Source organism: Sipha flava, unplaced genomic scaffold, assembly GCF_003268045.1.
Source record: "Sipha flava isolate LNK unplaced genomic scaffold, YSA_version1 237_pilon_pilon, whole genome shotgun sequence".
In the NCBI taxonomy this organism is placed as follows: Eukaryota; Metazoa; Arthropoda; class Insecta; order Hemiptera; family Aphididae; genus Sipha; species Sipha flava.
In genome coordinates, this window is record NW_020272879.1 from 330,357 (window position 1) to 353,522 (window position 23,166).

General features: G+C 28.4%; 3 protein-coding genes across 6 annotated transcripts; 1 reads left to right on the forward strand and 2 right to left on the reverse strand.

The window, feature by feature from the left end:
- The first annotated feature begins 4,173 nt into the window (after positions 1 to 4,173).
- On the forward strand, positions 4,174 to 23,101 carry LOC112683938 (general transcriptional corepressor trfA-like). 3 transcript variants are annotated; one of them, XM_025555187.1, is made up of 12 exons: positions 4,174 to 4,391; positions 5,058 to 5,297; positions 5,450 to 5,518; positions 5,665 to 5,817; positions 6,512 to 6,589; positions 10,414 to 10,459; positions 10,533 to 10,589; positions 10,677 to 10,897; positions 10,982 to 11,215; positions 11,273 to 11,381; positions 11,463 to 11,590; positions 22,814 to 23,101. In XM_025555187.1, exons 1-12 carry the CDS (start codon positions 4,257 to 4,259, stop codon positions 22,946 to 22,948), a joined length of 1,605 nt encoding a protein of 534 aa, XP_025410972.1. In that variant the 5' UTR covers positions 4,174 to 4,256; the 3' UTR covers positions 22,949 to 23,101. The 3 variants fall into 3 exon arrangements, with proteins under 3 accessions (XP_025410972.1, XP_025410973.1, XP_025410971.1); XM_025555188.1 differs by having other exon boundaries at positions 11,273 to 11,332; positions 11,420 to 11,590; XM_025555186.1 differs by having other exon boundaries at positions 11,273 to 11,590.
- LOC112683941 lies at positions 15,790 to 16,332 on the reverse strand. Its single transcript, XM_025555194.1, has 2 exons — positions 16,236 to 16,332; positions 15,790 to 16,175 (listed from the first exon to the last, which is right to left on the reverse strand). Exon 2 carries the CDS (start codon positions 16,143 to 16,145, stop codon positions 15,819 to 15,821), a length of 327 nt encoding a protein of 108 aa, XP_025410979.1. The 5' UTR covers positions 16,146 to 16,175; positions 16,236 to 16,332; the 3' UTR covers positions 15,790 to 15,818.
- LOC112683939 (zinc finger MYM-type protein 1-like) lies at positions 16,344 to 19,098 on the reverse strand. 2 transcript variants are annotated; one of them, XM_025555189.1, is made up of 8 exons: positions 18,895 to 19,098; positions 18,642 to 18,827; positions 17,966 to 18,236; positions 17,679 to 17,877; positions 17,271 to 17,592; positions 16,923 to 17,175; positions 16,713 to 16,829; positions 16,344 to 16,509 (listed from the first exon to the last, which is right to left on the reverse strand). In XM_025555189.1, the coding sequence occupies exons 1-8, from the start codon at positions 19,081 to 19,083 to the stop codon at positions 16,367 to 16,369; spliced, it is 1,680 nt and encodes a 559-aa protein (XP_025410974.1). In that variant the 5' UTR covers positions 19,084 to 19,098; the 3' UTR covers positions 16,344 to 16,366. The 2 variants fall into 2 exon arrangements, with proteins under 2 accessions (XP_025410974.1, XP_025410976.1); XM_025555191.1 differs by having other exon boundaries at positions 16,345 to 16,509; positions 18,642 to 18,849; positions 18,895 to 18,970.
- Positions 23,102 to 23,166: the final 65 nt, after the last annotated feature.

The following is a 23,166-nucleotide window of genomic DNA, read 5'->3' on the forward strand; positions in this document are numbered from 1 at the left end:
GATTATTTTGAAAATTAAGTAGCTTAAAGTGTTCCATTCATACTAAATAAACAAATATAAATTTTTTTTATTGAATTCTTTAATTATCAGCAAGAGTTAATTAGAATTCTGTACTAATTTGTGTAAATTATCAATTAAATGATTGGTAATCATAACATTATAGAATATATTCACTTATGTTGATAATGAATTGATGTACTCATGGTAACCAATAATTTTTAATTATTTATACTTAATGATTACATTTCATAATCTAAGTTGAGTGTGAATAATTTCAAGAAATAGATTTAATAAGTGATAAAATCTTTGAAATTATTTTTCATTTTTGAAAGATTAAATATACCAATTTAAAAATTTGTAATATGCTCTTTTTTGGTAAAACTAAAGCCAATTTATAATTAGTATTTAGGACTACTGCAACAAAAACTTAATTGCTTATTCTTGGAAAAAGATTTTATGAGTAATAACACCTATAATATTAAAATTCCACTCCGTAGACATTTTGTACATAAATATTATTCTTAAAAACTATTTTATTTTATAAATTTATTGGAATTGCTTTGGATAAGCAAGAAATTTTTTAAATAAACAAAAATATGTTTAATTTTTTGATTCTTTTTCCAGTATGTATGAACTCAAAACTATATTCAATTATTTTTGTTATTAACATCAATTGAATTTACCAATGCCATAACATACTGACAGAAAACATATTGACTACTGGTGCCACTAGTTACTAGATATATAAGTACCTAGGTGTTGTGTCACATCATACATAATTTTGTTGTTATACGTTTGCTACGCCACATATCACGTTACTTGGTGGGTCTAAGACTAGAGATCTAGGTCTAAGATCTAAGATAAACCTTGTTTATATTTGCTTTCAGTATTTTTCTAATTACTTTTCATAGAATCTTCAACTAAATATTAATATTAAATTTTAACACATTGAAAATTTCAGCGATATTTCAAAAAAAAAAAAAAAGAAAGAAGATTACAAAGTTTAAATATATTCAGCAATAAAAATTCTGATATGGTCAAGTTTTATGTGGAAATATAAATACCCATTAATAATGGGTATTATAATAACACTAGTTCACCCGACAAACGTTGTTTTGTCATATAAATCATTTCTAGAGAATATTTTGCTAGAAAAAAATAACTAATTTAATATAAGTGTGTAAGGATGTGGTATATAAGTAGAAGAGGTATGGAGTGCTGTGAACGGTGACGGAATATAAAAATGAAAACACATCAAACATTTATTTTTTAATAATTTATTCAAATTGTTCCTTTATAATTATATACTCGTATATCCCTAATTATGACAATATTAGTAAAAAACAATATCAATCCCTTAATGTAACCGAGTGTACAATATTTTTTGCTATCACATCTTTCGCCAAAACAAACTGGATGGTTCGAGAGCACGCCACGTATAATTGTCCGTGTGAAAAACATGATGTGCTCAAATCTAAGCCACAGACAGACATCGTTAAGCCTTAAGACTTATTGATAGTCATTGCAAATGCCAATCTAATTGGAAATTGAAGGCATTTAAATTGTATTGGCACATCTGTGGGTATAATAGGGATTCGCGGTAATAATATATTTTCACAGAATTTGACATTTAAAACGATGGCTTCGATAACATTTTTCATTAATTTTTTAATGACTAATCGCGTGCCGTTACACAACCGTGGTGGGTTCAAATTACGAAGCAAAATAACCAGAGATCCAACCTTCAGTTGTAAATTATGCGGTGGCTTGCCTGGTAAATCCAATGAGTTTAAAAACTATATTGGACAATTTACAGCTTCAATAGCATCATAAACTGTATCAATAGATTTGAATGACACCAAGTCTCCTGGTAACAAATGTTGTATCTTGAGATTCAATTCGTTAATGTCCATATTTTTTGCTGCTAAAATTACTCTTTCTGCCAGCCACTCATGATTTGAGTATTGTCTGTGTATATTGGGAAATATCTGGTCAATGAGAGCATCTTGTAAATAAATGATTGTGCAGAAATCGGTCGGTAATTTTATACATCCCGTTTCATCTGTAGTAACTTTCCCATCGCCGATATCTAACAATTGTTTTGAGAATCTTTCGCACGCAGCTTTTTTTGATTGAATCGCAAGTATCGTAATTGTTTGCTCTCTATCTTTACATACATGTCGACCATGAATTATTGACAAAGCTTAACGTAGAATAACGTCTTTATCGCATCTAATCATCAACCGATATGCATAATAATACTTCTAATTAACATTCTTGTTTGTTTTAGCACTTGTTGCGGGATCTTGTCGTTTAATATTTATGCAATACTTGTCATTTAATACCAAAAATAAAATTAATAGCATTTAAATAGTTTTTAATAGTATCATTTATTAATTAATTTTCAATTGCGCAGTTACCGACCGAGTCAAAAATTATTAAATTAAACTACGAAACAATAGCACTTATTAATGAATTATTATATATAATAATAAATATTTCCTACTGTTCATCGACTTTTAAAAATATTGATTACTTTACCAGTAACCACTGCAAGCAGTGAAAGATCTTTTTCGTCTTTACGGCACTTAAAAACATATTTGAGGAACACATCTGGTGAAAATCGGTTGAACGGCTTAGCAGTTATGAATATTCATCGGGATTTACTCGTGACCACCGACAAAACAATAGATACTCTAGCTTTAAAAAGTAGATGCATTAAGTTAATTTAATTTAATTTTTTTTTTGTATTAATTATAATATATATGTGAAAAATTTAAATATACGTAAAATAATCAATTTCGTGTGTATAATTTTGTCAATTAATTTTGAATAACATCCCCTTCCCCCCCTTAGAAATTTCTAACTACAAGCCTGGCTGATATCATGGCGACTATAATATAATTTATTAGGTGAAGAAGACGCCACACCACCAAAAAACACATACGAACACGTGTTTATGCGTTTCAATATTACGGCTTATTGAGTGGTTTTAGAGAAAAAAAACTTAGTTAATATGTCGTCCGCCCAATAGTTATTTTTATATTTGATTGCTGTCTTATTATCTTACCCGATTCCCGATACACCGATAAATATCGATATTATTTATGGTGATTATCACTTTTCGACCATATATTCATGCGCATGTAAGAATTAGATATAAATATCTAAAAGAAACGATAGAAAATTCTTGCATTATCTATTATTTTCCTATCTTTTTATTCTATTTACACTTTAGGCTAGCAGGACTTTTTGCTTCCAGGCTACCGGGATTTTTCCCGGTATCCCGGTTGGCCACTCCGCCCCTGCGTGTCACTATATCGTCACAATAAAATGTTTTGTGTCGAAACAACAGTAAATAAATAATACAGTAAAATACGTAATGAATTATGTAATTTGCACGGCCCCGGGACCATAGACCTTACTGATCTATCCTTTTGTGCAGGGCCTGTCTATACGATCAATGGTTTGCCCCTAAGTTTTGTTAATGATCATGCAAAAAAACAATTTTCAAATTAAAAATTCTCTTCGTCTAAATGAGAATGGAACTGTGGTGATAATTATCATTATCAACTGTGGTTCTAATGGCTATGTTTACTACTATTTTTTATACCGATAACTACAACTACCAGAGAGTGTTAATTTTCTACATTACGTCGTCTCGAGACATAAATCTTAAAAAGACTATCCTTCGCAATAAATACACTAAATCATTGGCATAATTAGGTGTAATTTTGGCGGGACGTAGCCTCCCAAATATTTATTTATCCTTCACATAATAATTACAGATAAAAAAAGTAAGAGTTATTTACCAAAATGTTACCAAAAAAAAATCCCAAATATAAAACCCTAGTTGTTGCCCATAGAAATATAATACACATAAAATCGTATATATTATACGTCTATGGTTGTGCCTATATATTAGAAGAATTTTTAAACTTTTCTTCAAATTTATAAATGGTGATTTAAAAATAATTATTCTATTGAATTACAAGTCCTATTAAATTATTAATTCAATGATCAAATCCACTGGACTCCAAGATATAATTTTTTTTTAGGTTATGTCGTAACTCTTATCAGCATAAAATATATTTTATCAAAAAGCCGTTTGAATTTTAAAGTTGAAATTAATAAGTTAATAATTTTTAAATCCCTGCTTCTAGTATTTTATGATCTTTTTTTTTGTTATAATTATCCATTTAAAATAAAATTCGTAAAATGTTGCTATTCATAATTTATTTTAACATTGACTAATAATGGATTATAGTGTATGTGAAATAAGCAATACTGTAATGATAGATTCATTGGATGCTATAATTCAAGAAGAAAACTGGAAACTTGAGATGGATAAAAACACTGGTCTGCTATCAAAGAAATCAAAAACACCAAAGGTCAATTTTTATATTTCCTTATAATTTTTATTAATTATTATTTATCCAAAATCTGTATTTGTAAATATGTTTACTAATTGACAGCTTTAAAAGTTTATTAAAACATTTAAAATTAACTGTTTAATATGCATTTAATATATTTTAATAAAATCCTATGCATAATTATTAGTTAACAAGTATTCAGTAGGTATTGATGAAACTATTGTAATCAATCTTATGTTAGCCAGTTGTCTTCAGGATTTCTTGCTGGTGCAACTTGACTTTTGATCTTGAAACCAGTTGAAATTCATAGGTAAATTATTTAAAAAAACATTTATTATAGTTTGATCAATTTAATAATAATTCAATTGATACTATTAATAATAATAACTACTTAATAGTAAATGTGATGTTAAAATTATTATTCTACTCAGAATACGAAATCGAATTATTATCATACATTCTTTTCTAACTGTCCAACTATCATATAGTTTATTTATCTAAATTTTTAGAAACTGAAAAACTTATTTATTAGACAAATGGGTATTGGAAGTTAGAATACAATAATTAATAAAAAAATTTAAAATTAGTATTTCATTCAAATTTTTTTATGTGATAAATTTATATAAATGTAATGTTAATCATTTAATATTACATATATTTATAAAAATATTTTATGATTTCTAGGTTCAACAATCATTTAAAGAAAATGAAAACAAATTTAAACAAAATATACCTCATAGACATCTTAGAAGTTATTCACCTAAACGAAGTCATTCATGTGATCGTGTAGAAGAAATTGAAAGGTTGGCAAACTTATTTACTCAGTCACCTAGCTTTTTTTCAACAAACAATAATAACAATAGTATTCATGTCGAGTATAATCAAAGAACATCTAAAGAAAATTTGCCTATACAAAGGCACAATGTAAGTCCTTGATTCTATCATTAATATTACAGTATATAATAAATTATTTTTAGGTATTGCTTTTTAATAGCTTGGTAATATAACACATATAAATATGTTGTACTAAGTCTATATCAAATAGTTGTAATAATTGTAACATTAATCGGTTTCAGGAATTTGATGACTATAAGGATTTGGTCAATTACAAAAATAACAACAATTCAATTGTTCCAGATATCAAGGTAATTTTAATATATTAATATATTACATTTTTATTAAAATTTTAATTAAATAGTCGGAATTAGAATATTTTTTGGGATGATACTCATTCAATTTTGCCTTATAAATGTTTTATATGGTGTTCAATCAATTTTTTTTATTTTTTTAGGTGAAAAGAAATGTACGATTTGGAGAATTTTCACCTCTTAATCCAGCCAATCAAGTAAATGCTCAGCCCTTTTTAGGAATTGGAGAATATGATAATAAAAAAAAGAAAATGTTAGAATTACAAAGGAAGGAATACATGGAATATGTATCTAAAGTAAATAGACTAAAAATGTTGAATGCCATTTTTAATAAATAAGTATTTAATTATTTAATTGTTATTTATTATTATTAATTGTTATAACTATTAAATAAAATACTGAAGTGACATAGGATCAGACTTGGTAGTCCTAAACAAAATTATTAATATCATTACATTTTTAATAATTTAAATTTTAAATATAATAGTAATAAATATTTGCCAAGTTGTAAAATATTCTTATAGCATTAATTACTGTTGATGCAATAAGTTTTCAAAATATTTTGAAATATGTTCTCAATAATTCCTATAGGAATAAAGTAATTTTATCAAATATATGTATTATCTTAATCTTTGGAGTTTAATTTAAGTTCCTTTTATTTATCATTTTTTACATTTAGTAATTGATCATCAATGATAATTTATTAATACCTAAAGATAAATGCATTATAATTTGAATTTAATCTTTTTTTTCATTCTAACATTTTCTATAATTCTAAAAAACTAAACTAAACTAAAAATTGTTAAAGACATTTTAATAATAAATACATCATTATAATAAGGAAATAGTATTATTTATGATTATTAAAGTTTAAGTTGTAATTTTAAAAGAAAAATTCCATATTAATTTCAATATATTTTATTACAAAAATGTACTTATCCAAAAATTGCTTATTATTTCCATTTTTACTAAATAATTGAATTTTTTTAGGTAAAACAAGATAAGAACACTTCAGATTTACCGAAATTAGCAGATTATTCTTGCGAAGAAGCATTTAAAACAGCAATGGTAAATTTAACTGTTTAATATTGAAATGAAAAAAATAAATATGAAACTCAAATTCAATAAATTATAATAATGTGTTAGGTAATGCTTAAAGTGTATATAAGTATAAATTTGATTATTAAGAAATATTTATGCTTTGTGAAATAAATTAAACTTTTTTTTTATATTTTTAATTATAGGAATGTTTTTATATAGAAGAATAAAAATGATAATTAAGATTTTAAAAAATATATTCAATAAATTTCTTGATACATTTTCTCTTCTATATAATTAATTTTAATTTTTTAAAAGCATTAAATCTTAATTATTTAAAAAAAAGTTACCATTACACAAATCATAAAAATATTTAAGTCTATATAAACCAGCATTAACGAATAAAGGGATAAGTTATTAACCTTATAATTAAATTGCTTCATTCAATTATTGTTAAATTACTATTAAAACTAAATTTGACTATTTGAATTATGATAAACTAAATTATTAAATTACTCAATTTGTAGAGAATTCTATGAGATAAATGATGGTGACATTAGTATATTGTTAATTAACATGTATTAATTAATGTAATTAATTAAAATTTGATTAATTAATAACTCCATGGGTGTAGCTAGGATTTGAATCGGGGGAAGAGGGGCAAAAACATAAAGTGATTAGCGTTAAACTCGTAATTTAAATAATCTACAGATAGATCATTGGATAACACATAAAACGTCAAAACTATTACACGTATGGATAATACTAGCATTCGGTCCCACTAAACTATTTTTAGACTTATATTTTATTTAATTTTTGATTTTAATGTAAAACTTACACGTTTGTTATAAACAAATAGAATTCAGTTTGAGGCGTAGGGGGCAAGTGCCTTTCCTGCCCTACCCTCATTACGCCCAGTTTTAACTCAGTTTTATATGGTCAACTAATAAAAATTATAAAATAATAAAAAAAATTAGAGTTAATTATTTTTAAATTATCAAATTTCATATCATAAATTAAAATTATTTGTGTTTAAAATAATGTAACTTTTATCCAGTTTTTGCTTATCATTGTATCATCATTATTTTGTCTCAATAAGATAAACATTTTATTTTGAACTTATTATTTATTAGAGTAACATAGTTCTTTTGTCAGTTCAATATTTCGCATTGAACAACAGAGTTTTGAAAATTATCAATTTAAATTTCAAACAGTGACGTACACTAACTCTTAATACGCTGATATAATTTTCATTTTGGGTAAATATTAATTCATCTAATTTATTTATTGGTCAAACTAATTTTTTGCATTTAAAATTAATCTTTTTGTATATGATACATATTGTTCGGCTGCAAACCATGGCTTTAGTTAAGTAAAAAAAATGTCAATACAAAAATGGAATGATAAATTTTTTTATTGGTATATTAGCTGACCCAACAGATGTTATCCTGTCTTAATTATAAATATTAATTTCGATTTAGTATATTTAACAGAAAAAAATATTTCAAGAAAAGTGTTTATTATTCTATTGCTTTATGATAATTCTTATTTTTTTTCTTGCGCGTATATAAATAGTTTTGTTGGTATTCCAATACGAGAACAGGTGACATATAACTGGCCGTGTGAAAAACATGGATTTTAAAGATTGATGCCACAAACACTTAGCGACTGCTCTTGAGATTTATTTATCGACATTGCAAATGCTAGGAAACGCACTGGAAATTGCAATCGTTTAAAGTTGACTGGTATGTCGTTCGGAATCAGGCCCGTATTGGCTGCTCTCATGGGGCGATTACGAAAATATTTAAGGGCGTCTCAACTTTTGTTATTTAATCCTTCGAGTTACCTATGGCCCAATAGATAACAGATTAAAGAATCATAGTTTAGGTTTAACGCTTGTCTTCACAAAAATATAAACGTTTTTCAATGACGTATTACTGAAGACTATCGGGTTATTATTTGTTAGGTAATGAGAAACAATGGATATTTCTCCAAAATCTTAATGTAGCCATAATTTTTATGGGCGCATCTGCCCGGTTGCCCGGTGGTCCAGTACGGGCCTGTTCGGAATCAAAGGAATCCGTGGAATCAAAACGTCTTTGCCTTTGTACTTCCCTTTCAAAATTATGGCTTCTATGGCGTTATTAATTAATTTCTTCACCGCAAGTCAGGTGGCATTACAAAGATGTGATTGGTTCATATTTCGCAACATTTTTATTACCGATCCGATTTTTAATTGCAAATTATGAGGTGGTAATCTAGGCAATTCTTGCGAATTTAAGAACTTCGTTAGATAGTCGACAATCATCTTGGTTATTAACGGAATCAATCGATTTCTATGTCATTAATTCAAGAGCTATCTTATTTTGGATTTGAAAATTAATTTTGTTGACATCAACGTTTTTTACAGCTAATATAGCATTCACTCAACTATACATGATCCTTATAATTTTGATCAATGTTTGGGAAAACCTTCTCGATGAGTTCGGTCTTAGTTTCAGTATAGTGACAAAAATTGTTAGAAAATATGATATATCCAGACGATGAGTCAACAGGTATTTTGCCATTACTAATATCGAGCATTTGTTTGGAAAAAAAAATAAGGTCGTTCTGCAATTCGACTCGCATTTTCATATTTAATTTGAGCGTTTTAACGTCTTTCCATAAAATTGATGAGTTTAAACATGTGTTAATTTCTTCGCCTGGCGTTGGTCGTGGTATTACTGGTAGTTTAAATCACATGCCAATAAAATCATTGCACCACCAAATTGATTTTGGTTCTTTCGTAAATCTTGCAACGTGCAGTCTAATGCTTCCGAAGATTTTTTTGTGCACTCTTCCTAAACTATTAATTTGCTCTACTGAAACACTTAGTCCATCCAAACTTACCAAAACTTCATATTAAATTGAACTTTAAATATTAGTCGTGATGGCTCTGAACTAAGTTATGGAAGTTTAAAGTTGCAGTGATTACGCGTGTATGGCGATTCAAAGTTGTCGATATTATAAAATATGCTAAATAACTAACTTTCATATTGAATCACATGATAAATTTGCAAGAAATTTTTTACAAATATTGATTTTTAGATTTAAGATATTGTTCTAAAGATAGTTAGATAAAACCCAGGTTTTGAAGATGGAAAAAAGTGTAAGAAAAAACTCAATTTGGCTGCTCCAGGAAGTATGCATTAACTAGTTTCCTCAAACAATTCAGTAACACCCAATTTATTGACTACAATTTTAAATAATAATGTAAATTACATTTTTAAATATTTACATGTATTCAATAATGCACTAGGCAAAAATTTTAATTTTTTTGTATATTGATATTTCTTTGGTATAATAAAAACATTTGATCATTTATTAAATCATTTATACTTATATATGCATTTTTTTTAATTTTTTTTTTTATTGTTTTTGAAATTGTAAGACCTTTTGTTTTAACAATCAAATTCATTATTATTTTATATAAATAATTTAGAAGCATTCTTATGTTTTTTGTATTTTAAAATGAACATAAATTATACAGAATTAAAAGTATATGAGCAAATTTACTTAAAAATGTAATTTTACTCTTTTAACTCTTCTCTAAATATTTTTATAGTTGAAAAAACTATTAGCATAATTTTATTTTAATATTGAATTGTACTAATATACATTTTTAAGCTTCACTTAATATGTTATTGTGGTTCATTGTTTTGAATTTATTATTTCTTTAAGATAGGAAAAAACTATTAAGTATATTTACTAAGAAAATAGGGCTGTGATTCTAATATATGACAAAAAAATGTGGCAATCAAAAAAGTTATTTAATTATTTTTACTTTATATTTTTAAGTAATATAATTTTTTTAGGAAGATAATAGTATATCAGATCAAACTAAATCAGATATCAAATCTAGTGAGTATTTATATTTCAGAATTATTAATTATTAGTTAGAATATTATACATTACATACATTTATTTTATGAAGTACGATACCAGGAAAATATAAAACAGCCATTTGTAGATGGAGCTGAATCATGTACATGTGAGTACTTGTATTTATTAATTATTCTAATATAATGATTTATCTTTTGTTCTTAAATGTAAGAAATTCCTTATTATTATATTGTAGCTGATGAAGATCATGCTAAAGAAACTAATCGATTAAAGCAAGAAATCTACAGACTTGAATTAAGTAAACAGATAGAAGAGAAAAAAAGGTTGGAATTAGAACGAAAGCGTCAAGAGCAAATGGAAGATGAAGCTATTGAAAGAATGGCAAGGGAACAGGAAGAAAGAATAAGGAAAGAATATGAACAAGAAATGGAGAAACGAACTTTGGCTCAACTTCAGGTGTTAATTATATCTTATATAATAATTTTTTTATAAAAGGCTAGTTTTAATTCATAATATTTATGTTTAATGATTAACTTGTAGAAACAATTGCAACAAGAAAAGTTACAAAATGAAATTAAACTAAAGCAAAAAGAATTAGAATTAAAAGCAAGGAATGCAGATAAAATTGAAACAACATCTCAACCAGTATCCATGCATACACCTAGTTACCATGAATCATTTGAAGATCCTGATGAAGAGGAGTTTCATTGTCCCCCCGAGAGCACATTTGACAATGTACCTTTGCCAACTTCTCGTATTCGAGTTCCAAGAAAAGTATTTTAATGTTTTTCATTTCATACATTTTTTTATTACAATAAATGATGGTTTCAGATAGTGTATGATGATGAACCTGTCAACAAAAATACTAGAAACGTATCCTGCAACACGGATGTAAATAGAAATTCGCATTTGAATCAAAGCATTTCTCCTCCAGCTTTAAGTAAAAAAATAGAAAAATCTCATGTGACTTTTGCACAGGACAACCCTTCCAAAAGAAATGAATTCAATCATATGGTTTTAGTGCCCGATAAAAAGGCTGTGATTATTGATTCACCATATACTCTTGCATTAGCTGGGCTTAATAATTGCGAAGACAATGATGGGACTTGTGAAGCTATTGAACCAACTGAAGCAGTTTATAGAAATCAGGTACATAACTAAATTACTGCTAATTAATAATGAAATTATTAAGTATATTCAATGGGTAATTGGTAATAAAATTTTCTTGTTGTTGAATTAATTGAAACCTAATTAAAAATTAACTGTAATTCAGTTACAAGGTTCACATTATTGTAAAATAATTAATATTTTCTTTAATTCCATTAAAATGTAGTAATTACTAGGGGTGCGCAATTTTTTTTTTTTTTTTTTTTAATAATTGTTATTAAAATACTCTATAATAATCGATTAATCAATTATTATTGATTTATTTCATAACTGTTAATCGACCATATCAATATCATAAATTCGATTAATTAGTATTTGCAGTTTGCACTGTTGACTTTTTTCTATATTGTGTGTCCGTCATATATTATTCTCAAACTTAAACAATAATGGGTAAAAAAAAGAAGGGGTAGAAAAATGGGAATATGCAAAACGTAAAGGAAATAAAGCATTTTGTGAGTTATGTGACGAAGATAAAAATAATGAATACTCTTATGTTGATTGAACAGGGTCCATAGTTTTTAATAATAAGTTTTTGTTTTTAGTTTAATTGAAAATTGTTGTTATAAATTTATCAAGTTTTCACATTAAATTTGCAATATATTTTGTGTACCTTTAATGACTTATTATTAAGTAAATTTTACAACACTAAAATTCAAGATTGGGTGTAGAGGGATTTTTCAATTACATGGTTTTAGATTAACGAATGTTAATTTCACGTGAATACGCGAATCCGTATATACGTGAAATAGGGAGATCTAGGCTGAATGACCCATTCCCATACAAATCAAGATTAAACCAATACTTATATTTAAATAAAATAACACGCCAAATAAAACTCTTAAATATATATACATTTTGTACATTACTAAATAATACAATTGATTTTATAGTATAACATTTTTTTTTTTACATTATTTTATTTATTCATAAATAACTTTCCATTGAGAATGCGAAAAAATCGATTTGGTTTTATTTAAAATCACTGTAAAAAATATTACCGTCCTCTTAAATATTTCAAGGGGGCTATTACCCTGATGCACCACAGGGCATTGGTAATGAGGCAAAGGCAAATAGATTGAAAGGATTGAAATATTTGAATGTTAGATTTTCTAGCTGTTCCCCATAATTGTATTAAGTCAATGTAGGGCGGTTAATTTGTTTAAATATTAGGAGGTTGGTATTAAGTGAGAAATTTGATTTGAGAAGGTGTCTAATTTTGTGAAGTTTTATGTTGAGGGATACTCTTTATTTTTATATGATTGGCCCATGTGAGTTTGTTGTCAAGGTGGACTCCGAAGTAATGTGTGGTTTTTGTTTGAGGAATCATGTCATTATTGAGAATCATGGGAGGGGCAGATACCAGGACGTAGGGAAAACGTTGTGTATTGATTTCAATTCTCCACAAATCAAACCAGTTTTGAAGTTCAGTAAGGTGTGTTTGCAGTACAGTAGAGACTATGGTTAGGGCAGCGTTGGTGGAGATTATGCGTGTATCATCAGCGAATTGTGCAAGAGTGGTGTGGATAGATTGTGGAATGTCGAATGTTATATATTGTAAGAAGAGGGAGCTAATATACTTTCCTGAGGTACAGCTGTTTTTATGCAGTGAGTTAGTGAGAGTTCGTCCTCACAACGAATAGCAAAGGACCGATTTAATAAGAAAGATTTTATTATTAAAAATAAGAGGGCTGGAAGTAAACAAATTTTATAAAGGAAGCCTTCGTGCCAATGCGGTTAAACGCCTGGACAACATCGAGGAATACACTTGAGGAATATTGTTTATTTTCAAGTGATTCTAATATAATTTCGATTATTCTGTGGATTTGGTGGAGTAACGAGTGTTTATTTTTGAATCCAAATTGAGTGTTGGGGATTATGTTTGGTTAATTAATATAGGATTGATTCGTCTTAATGTTATTTTTTCTAGAATTTTTGAGAGGGAGGGTGAAAGACTGATTGGCAGTGCCGTATTTAGACAATTTACACCCCGGTGCAAAAAAATTTGGTGCCCCTCTAAGGGTCCTCCCCACGGAAAATATTGGAGATAGATACTCATGAACCTTTTAGATATTCTAAAATCAACGCTATTTTTGTGTAGTAGGCATGCCACCGCACGCGATAACATAATACGTCGTGTTATTATAAATAACTTATGTTTATTGACATTATCACAACAAATTTGGGAACTAATATTAGGTATATTAATAATATTCTTGATCGCTGATAGCTATATTGCTATAAATACATTAATAATATATATTAATAAATTAAATAAATTAACATTAATTTATGGTACTGTTTTTTATTTTATTTATTTAACGCCAAACGGCAATTTATAGATACATTGTAATAATTAGTAGATTAACAAGAAATGATAGTAATGAAATGATATACATGGAAAACTAGTTAATAATTATAGACTTAAGTTTAAACTTATACTAAATAATGTGTAGTTATAAAGAGTATATGCTTAAGTAAATAAAACTAAAATTAAAACATTCAGTAGAGATAAATATCAACATAGTCAGCTACAAATCAGGGGCTATTAAGTAGGCGGAGCATCATATTTAATAGATTATTGTGGGAGTAATTAGTGGGGTGAGAGAAGACAAGGTATAGAGAGTGATTTCTAGTGAAATGCACTGGAACGCGGAAAGAGATAGAGAACAGAAGGTCCGGGGCATCTATTGAGTCGTTAAGGAGGGAGGTGATGAAGGAGAAGTCAGTATCTACACGGCGAGAAGCAAGAGTAGGGATATTTAAGGAAGTTCTAACTGATAAGTAATCATAAGATGGGTGATCAATATTGAGTATAAAAGCGGCGTAGGAAAGGAAGCGGTTTTGGACTTGCTCTAAACATAATTGGTTTTTGGCTAGATAAGGGTACCATATAACTGAGCCATATACTAAGGCAGAGTGGACAAGAGAAATTAAGGAGAACGAAGATAATTAGTAGACGTGAAATATAAAAATAATATTGCGCTTTAAGAACCTCAGAATTTTTAATGCTCTACCAACAGTAATATCAAAAAGGTGTTAAAAAGAAAGAGGAGGAGTTAGGTAGAACCTGAGATCTTTGAAAGTGAAAACACGTTCGAGAGTGGAGCTAGCTATTAAGAGAATAAGGGTGGATTATGCAAGTTCGTTTTCTATGAAATGACATAACATGACACTTGTTGAGATTGAATGTTAAGCCAATACGCTGGGCCCAGAGAGAGAAAATATTGAGATCTGATTGAAGTTGAAGACAGTCAGGCGGAGATGTAATTTTTGAATAAATTTTAATATCATCGGAAAATAAAAGAACTCTAGAGGCTGAAATGTATCTGTTAATTGAATTAATGAAAAGGATGAACAGAAGAGAACTGAGATGTCCTCCTTGTGGGACTCCAGAGGGAGTTATAAATAAGTTAGAGACAACGCCGTGGACTTTTACGAATTGCATTCTTTGACTTAAATAAGATTGGAGCCACAAGAGTAAAGGATTACCGATACCAAGTGAATCCAATTCAGATATAAGGCGGCTATGGATGACCGTGTCGAAAGCTTTATTAAAGTCCGTGAACACAGCATCAACTTGACAATCAGATTCAAAGCTTTTTAATATGTATGATGTAAAAGATAGGCTAAAAGTGACAGTAGATTTTCTACTACGGAAACCATGCTGCTCATCCATTAAAATATGGTTAAGACTTATTTTGATTGAAGAGTAGACGATGGATTCAAACAATTTAGAAATGTATGTTAGGATTGAAATAGACCTGTAATTAGAAACAAGTTAGGGATCTCTAGATTTAAAAACGAGGATGACAGAACATGTTTTCCAAGCAGCTGGAAAGATACCTTCATCAAGAGATTGCCTAAAGAGTAGGAATAAAGGATAAACAATAGAATCTTGACAGTTAAAAAGTAAACGTGCTGAAATCCCGTCTGGACCATTAGAATTGGTGTTTTTTAGAGTTGAGTGCAAGATGTACATCGTCGAGGGTGAAGTGGCAATTAGAAGAAAGTCAGTGGCGCAAATAGGAAAAATGTTTAGGGGGGGCTCAAGCCCCAACACATTTTTTTTTAAATTATAATTTATAGGTACATAGTTTTAAGAATGGTATCTGTATTTATTGAATTTTAAAATATGTATTATACATAGTACATTTATGTAAATATATATATAATAATAGGTATATAACATTAAATATCATCAAATAGATATTTAATGTAATTGTATCCGTCTCTCGGTTTTTTCAAAAATAGTTAATATGTCTTCATTATTGATAGGAATGTCTTTTTCTATATTCATAATACTTAAATTGCTGAACCTATCTTGATTCATACAAGTACGCAACCATGTTTTAATACGCCGCATAGTAGAAAATGATCTCTCACAGGTCGCTGTACTTACGGGAAGAGTAATAGCTACTTGAAACATCTTACAAAAATTTGGAAATACTTTACCATCATATAATATCAAATGTTGCTTTATTTCCTCTAAACTAGAGTTTTCACCCAGAATGTTTTTTAAAACAGACATTTCAGACATCAGTGACTGATTACAAATTCCAAATAAATCCTAAACAAATATTAAACATTAGTTAAATGCTTGAAAAATAATAATGTATTTTACATGTACCTTGTAATGATCAATTAAAAATGAAGAACTTTCAAATTTCAATTTTAGTAAATTATCTACTGATGAGGCTACTTGAAGGCTTTCTTCAGAAAATCTTGTTTTTTAAAATATTTATCATTGTATCTAATACACTATAATAAGCTTTTTTTTTTCCAATATTTTTTTTTTGTTTCTACAATATCTGCAGTATGATCATCACTAGCACTAGTTGTTGACAAACAAACAAAATCTTTGAGTTGAGATGGCTCTTTTCGTAATCTTTTCTTTGATACAGCTATAACCAAATAAATAAATAATTATAAATTACAAATTCAGTATTTTTATATTTTTTCTTACATTGCAAAGGAATTTCAAGAGAAATGTCATGTTTAATGCTAAATTCAAGCATTTCATTCCAAAGTGTATTATAATGTTGTTCAGAATCACGATGTTCTTGTAAAGTTGTAATTACTCCAGTTATTAAAGATTTAGAATTACCCAGGGTTGCTGATTTTGATTGTAGATGATTTGATAGTATATGAATAATTTGTAAGACTTCCTTTAATATGAATAAATATATTACAAAATCAACAGACTTAATTGTTGAAATAATACCTAAAACAAAACAATTTAAATTCAATATTTTTCACTGAATAATAAAATAAAATATAGTTGCCATTAAATTATATGAATCTACATAAATCATACCAATTGCTTCAGCGACATCTTTATTTTTTTGAGCATCAATTTCCTCTTTTAAAGACTGAATTAATACACCATAATTTTGTATGACTGAGCTGCAACTTTTAAAACGACAGGCCCATCTTGTTTCACTTAACTGAACTAATGATTTTTTTTTCAACCCAAGTAGATTTTGAATTTCATTGAATTTTTTATTTTTTGAAGGATATGAGAAATGTACGTATATCGCTTCTAGTCCATTAAATAATTTTCTAAGATACTAATTAAACAAAATACGATTTTAATTATTATAAATTATTAATTGGTACTAAGTAATAAAATATTATTCAAAGAAATAATAAATAATTGGATTACCTTCAAATATTTGCATGTGTCCACAATCACTAAATTTAATTTGTGTGCCATACAATGAATGTATATAGCATATGGATAAATTTGCTTAAGTTTAGTTTGGACACCTCCTTTCTGACCAGACATTACATTTGCTCCGTCAAAAGACTGGCCAACAATTGGAATATCAGATAAATTACAAAAACGTAAAAAGTCGATAATAGATGAATATAATGCATCAGCATTTTGTCTATATGATACATCAACAAATCCTAAAAAACGTTCTTTCACCTCTAAATTGTTTGTATAACGGATACAGATGGACATTTGCTCTTCTTTATGAGATCTGTATTCAAACACATTGCTATTTATTATTTTGAACTGTTACAAAATAACTAAGCATCATTCTTAAAAATATTTATTTTTACTTACCTGGATTCATCACATGAAATGGAAAACATGCCACACTTTTTAACTTCAGAAACAATATTATCTCTCACATATGAAGTACAAATATTTATTAAATCATTTTGAATGGCCCAGCTAGTATGGTTAGTTGAGTTGAAAATATATTTTTTCTCAAACTCAATATGATGTTTTGAAAACAACAAGCACAGCTCTTTAAAATTACCTTAAATAAGAAATTAAAATATTATACTTAATTTTTAAAGGAACAGAAATCATTAAAATCACGAAGAATATTATTTATTTATCCTTACCTTTATTTAAAGCATCTTCATTTTCACGATGACCCCTAAATGGAAGTCCCTGCCGCCCAAGAAATATAACAATGTCAATTAAACATTTAATATACTGCCGATTTTTGTCAATGTGCTCCTTGTAGGCTGTTGATAATTTGGAGATGATACTACCTTGTTTTAAAGAATTTTTATATTCTAACCATCTTGACATACAATTAATGTGATTAATTGTTGAAGCGTGCAAACTTAGTTTTGATTTTTTGGTCTTTGAATCTCTTGATCCACAAAGCTATAGACGATAAGATAAAATATTGTGTTAAATATATAGAAATTATTATAATAAAATTATGCCTATAATTTTACATAGTAGGTACATAATTAAGTTTTCATTTTATTTTAGATTCTGGACAAAGTGAAGAATGTATTGATTTTACTATGATGAGTTTTTTTTTTTTTTTGTGCCTGTGTACACTATAACTATTCAAAATAATTCTTCAATTTTGAACCCCATGATGTGTTTTCGGTAGCAAGTCTGATATCGGAGGTACCTTGAAGAGGTGAAAAGTGAAAATTCCCAAAAACATTCAAATGCGGCGAGAAAAACAAAAAAAAAGTTATTTTTTATGTTTTAAATACATAGGTACTTCAACTTTAGACTAATTAGAATCTTAATAAGAATAGTTGTGAAACTTACTTTTTTCCAGTTCTTAAATCCTATTACAGTAAATGTATTTTCCGTTAGATGAGCAGTTCCAAAAATACGGCATGGAAAACAAAACACGCTATCTTTTCTAACACTATATTCAAGCCAATTAAACTCACTAAAGTAAGAAGGTGTAAATCCTCGATTTTGACTTCCAAATTTTGTCTTAGGATACTCCTTTTTAAACATTTTTGAAAATCTTATTTATAATATTAATATACATTTCAATTAAAAATCTACTTACCTTTAATATTGGCTGACGCGGTCCTGAATTTAAATTACCCAAATCAAGTTCATTATCAATATCATTTAATTCATTTTCTTCTGCAATTATACTTTCAGTATTTACTGCAGACGAAGGCGTAGGCGTATGTTCCAGCACATTTAGTTGATCATCATCAGAGCTTTTTTTTTTATTAAAAATACTAAACATTTTATTTTTTTAACGAATTTAAATTTATATATGATTATAACTAATATAAGTAATTCGTTTGAAACAACAATTATTTGTTTAAATTATTGTAATTAATTTGTTTATAAATTTTAAACGTGCTTTTGTGAAATACTGAAAAGTGAAATGGTTAGATTGAAATGTGAAATGGTCAATTTAACTGTCTGTGTGCCGACTGTGCCGGTAATCACTAATAAGTATGAACATGATACATGAACAAACCAGTATAATATTCGTTTGGAGCTATTTAAAAATGTTTTTGGTTTTCCCAATCATTGGCCTACGTGACTAATTTATCAAACATCACAGTCACTATCGTTGTACCGTTCATATTTTATTTAATAATAAGTAATTTTTTTTTTTTTTTTTATTTATTATTTTAAAATGTTTCAGCATTTTAGGTGCTATTACAAGTACGGTACGTTATATTACATTAACAGTTGAAATTTAATATTTTACATTTATGTTAGTGATTACAATGGTATATAGGTGGTATATAGTTATAATGATAATAGTCAATAGTTAAGCTTGACATTATTTGTTGGTTATTCTTCGTCTTCTGATGAGGGCTCTTCGGTGTCTGATATGAGAATGTCTTGAGGTAGTCGGGGTCGCAGTCGCCTATTTTGGGTTTTCTTTCCTAGTTGGTAATGGCGGGCTCCGTCCGAGTCTTTCAGTTTGGTGGGAAAGTTTTTTTAGTTGGGTTTTAATCCAGATATTTATTGGGGATATTCCTGTATCATTGTATATTTGACGATTCCTCATATACCAAGGTGCTTTAAGACAAATTCTAAGGAATTTGTTTTGGAGAGTTTGGATTTTTTTAATTTTAGTGTTTGAGGCTGCTGCCCAGACAGGGCAGGCATACGTTATAAGCGGTCTGATTATTGAGGTATATAGGAGGAGTGATGACTTAAGTTGTAGCGTTGATCTATAGTTGACTAGAGGGTAAAGAATTCTCATCCTTGTGTAGCCCTGTACGAGTTTTTTGTTTATGTGAATGTTCCAAGTAAGTTTTTCATCTAGGTGGACACCTAGGTATTTGACTGCGTCGTCTTTGTTATTTCATTGAATGACATGGTTATTTATGTAAATGTTTTTGGGGTTGGTATATCTTTTAAGGGTGAATATTTTAACCTCACTTTTAGTTGGGTTTAGATTCAACTTCCATTTTTTGAACCAGGTGATTATTTCATTTAATGAGGATTGTAGATTTTGAATTGCTAACTCTAAGGAACTGTCTTGGGTGAGAATTGTCGTGTCGTCCGCAAACATTGCTAATTGAGAGTTGAGAGGGATTGGGATGTCGTAGCAGTAAATATTAAATAGGGTTGGTCCAAGAACAGATCCTTGGGGGACTCCAGCTTTGATTTGGTGTAGTTGTGAGAAGTCTGTTTCCACTCTTACTTTGAAAGATCTGTTGGATATGAAGGATTTGATAGTTTTGAGTAGGTATTCGGGGAATTTTAATATTTTTAATTTTTGTTCAAGCCCACTGTGCCAGACCTTATCAAAGGCTTGGGTTAGGTCTAAGAATGCTGCTGTGGTATATGGTTTTTTTTCGAAACCATGTACAATTATTTCGGATATGCGTTGGATTTGGTGGCATGTGGAGTGTTTGGTTTTAAATCCGAATTGATGTTTCGGGATAACGTGAAGGTAGGGTTTTATCCTATTCAGCAATATTCTTTCGTACAGTTTGGATAATGTTGGTAGTAGACTGATTGGTCTGTAGCTAGTGGGGGAATAAGTAATTTAGTACTAACTATATAATATTATTTAGACATTATTATACAATACATTAAAACTTCTGTAGTTCTGTCTATTAGTATTATTGTTTATTGTAATCCCGATTGTAATATTATTTTATTTTATAAAAGCAATTTTCTTATTAGTGTTAAGAAAAAATGTTTAGTAAAAAAGTAAAAAATTTTTAAAAAAACCGGTAAAAACGACTTATTAAGAACAATAACATTTAATATATATTATATTATTATTTTTTGAGGGGGCTTTGAGTGATTTTGGGGGGGCTAAGCACCCCCAAGCCCCCCCCTATTTGCGCCACTGAAGAAAGTTCATACGGAATAGTATTAATATTAGAAATATTGACGGGAGCAGGAATAGAGTTGTTATGCATAGAATAAAAGTACTTAGAAAATAAGTTAGCCGAACCAAGAGAATCAACCGTATCATTGTTCCAGCATAGAGTGGTGGGCACTGTGATTTTCTGGTTTAAATTTTTTAAATTTGATTGTTAAAGCTAGTTTCACATTTATACGATTCGATTTGGTTTGTTTTCGTTAGCATCGAAAACGAATTAAAACTCTTCACACGCATTCGGTTAGTATAAGGTTTGATTTCACGCTCGAATCACCAAATACGCAGTTACCCATTTTGCCCACAATACTCACTATGGAGAAAAGACAAATTGTTGCCATGTTATTTCTCTGTAGAAGAATCAGAAAACGAAAGAGGAATAATCGACTTCACTGTACCACCCAATCCTCACCAAAAGGGTGGAGTTTGGTGCATTTTATACCCTTTTTTCGAAATTAAGGGAGCACGAAGACAAATTTTCAAATTACTTCAGGATGTCTACATCATTTGATGAATTACATATGCATTTAAAATGAAATAATATTTTCGCTTGCCGAAAACGTGATCGAACCGAAACTAAACCGTTTATGGGTAAATGACCAATTGCTTTTATGCACCTTGGACCCGAATCGAAACCGATTCATGTCGAGGGGGCTCTTTCGGTTCTATCAGTTGTCTATTAGGTACCAAACACACACCGCATCACCGTTTCACATTTGTCCGGCGGCTACAGAAAACGAACCGAATACTCACTGAACCGTATAAGTGTGAAATGAGTCTAAGAGTGAGTAGAATTGGTGTATTATCCGAAGAAAGTTCGATTGAATTTTTTATATTAAGAGTGGTATGGTTTGGTAGTGTCGATTAGCTATAATTAAAAAAAAAAAATTGATAAGATCGATTTATAATCGCACACCCCTAGTAATTACTAGTAAAATTAACCAATTATGTGTACAGGTCGATTCTCAATGGTATTATCGGCATAAATAATGTAAGTAATTAAAAATCATTCATCGATCAATTTTTAGATATTGAGAAGTAAATACTATGAATCTACATTTACTTTTAATGACACATTATCATTAGGATCTAACTGATTTTTATCTACTAAGTCTTACTATTTTCAAATATATGACATTCTTTGTATCTTTGTAGACATCATCTATATGCTATTTTTTTTTAAAATCATTTCATCAATATGACTTATTTCGTAATTTCTTTCACTCAATCATATCATACCATGTAATACATGGACATATGGCATGTATCATAATTTATCAAGTAAAATATGTATTAAGATATGATACTAGTTTACCCATCAATGCTTGACTATTGCTAATTTTGCAATAAACTACAAAAATATCGGTATCGTAGTTCTTAAGTTTATTAGTCCATTTTTGTATATATAAATAAATATGATGTTATATTTTCATTTCTATGGTTTTAATTTAAAAACTCAAGTGAAGATATTAATGTATATTAAAATTTGGGGGAAAATTTGTTGGCATAGTTAGTTAATAGTACACGCATTGATAATCAGATGTTTGTTCTGTATCCTGTATAATTAATTATCTTAGTTTGTCCATAACTAATTTTCAAAATGTATCTTTTATAGAACTACAATGAAAGATTGTTGGAAAATAATCATGAACTTATTGATACACACTTGTTGTCAAACTTGGGAAGTATAAGGAAACAATTAGATATAGAACATCAAAGATTAAAAGAACAAGTAAGAAGATCACAATAACATGGCAATTTTAGATGCCATAAGAGAATATATAGAAATGCTGAAGTCAATAAAATTAGTTTTATTTTACAACAATAGTAGAAAAGTAACCGTATTTTTTATCAATTTTAACATAAACACATTTTTATCCATTAAACATTAATTCTATTTACATTTGCATTTGTTTTCTTATTCTGTTTTATACATTATAAATATAATTAAATATACATAAATGTTCA

What these genes read in the sequence shown, in the direction of transcription:
- LOC112683939 (XM_025555189.1), bottom strand. Translation starts at nt 19,083, where the DNA reads ATGTTTAGTATTTTTAATAAAAAAAAAAGCTCTGATGATGATCAACTA. An exon ending in ATTTCATGTGATGAATCCAG is followed by an intron (nt 17,593 to 17,678) that starts GTAAGTAAAAAT and finishes GTTTGAATACAG; the next exon opens with ATCTCATAAAGAAGAGCAAA. An exon ending in ATCAAAATCAGCAACCCTGG is followed by an intron (nt 16,510 to 16,712) that starts GTAATTCTAAAT and finishes ATTTGGTTATAG; the next exon opens with CTGTATCAAAGAAAAGATTA.
- LOC112683941 (XM_025555194.1), bottom strand. Translation starts at nt 16,145, where the DNA reads ATGTCTGAAATGTCTGTTTTAAAAAACATTCTGGGTGAAAACTCTAGT.
- LOC112683938 (XM_025555186.1), top strand. Translation starts at nt 4,257, where the DNA reads ATGGATTATAGTGTATGTGAAATAAGCAATACTGTAATGATAGATTCA. An exon ending in AGAAATCAAAAACACCAAAG is followed by an intron (nt 4,392 to 5,057) that starts GTCAATTTTTAT and finishes TATGATTTCTAG; the next exon opens with GTTCAACAATCATTTAAAGA. An exon ending in TAAATCAGATATCAAATCTA is followed by an intron (nt 10,460 to 10,532) that starts GTGAGTATTTAT and finishes TATTTTATGAAG; the next exon opens with TACGATACCAGGAAAATATA.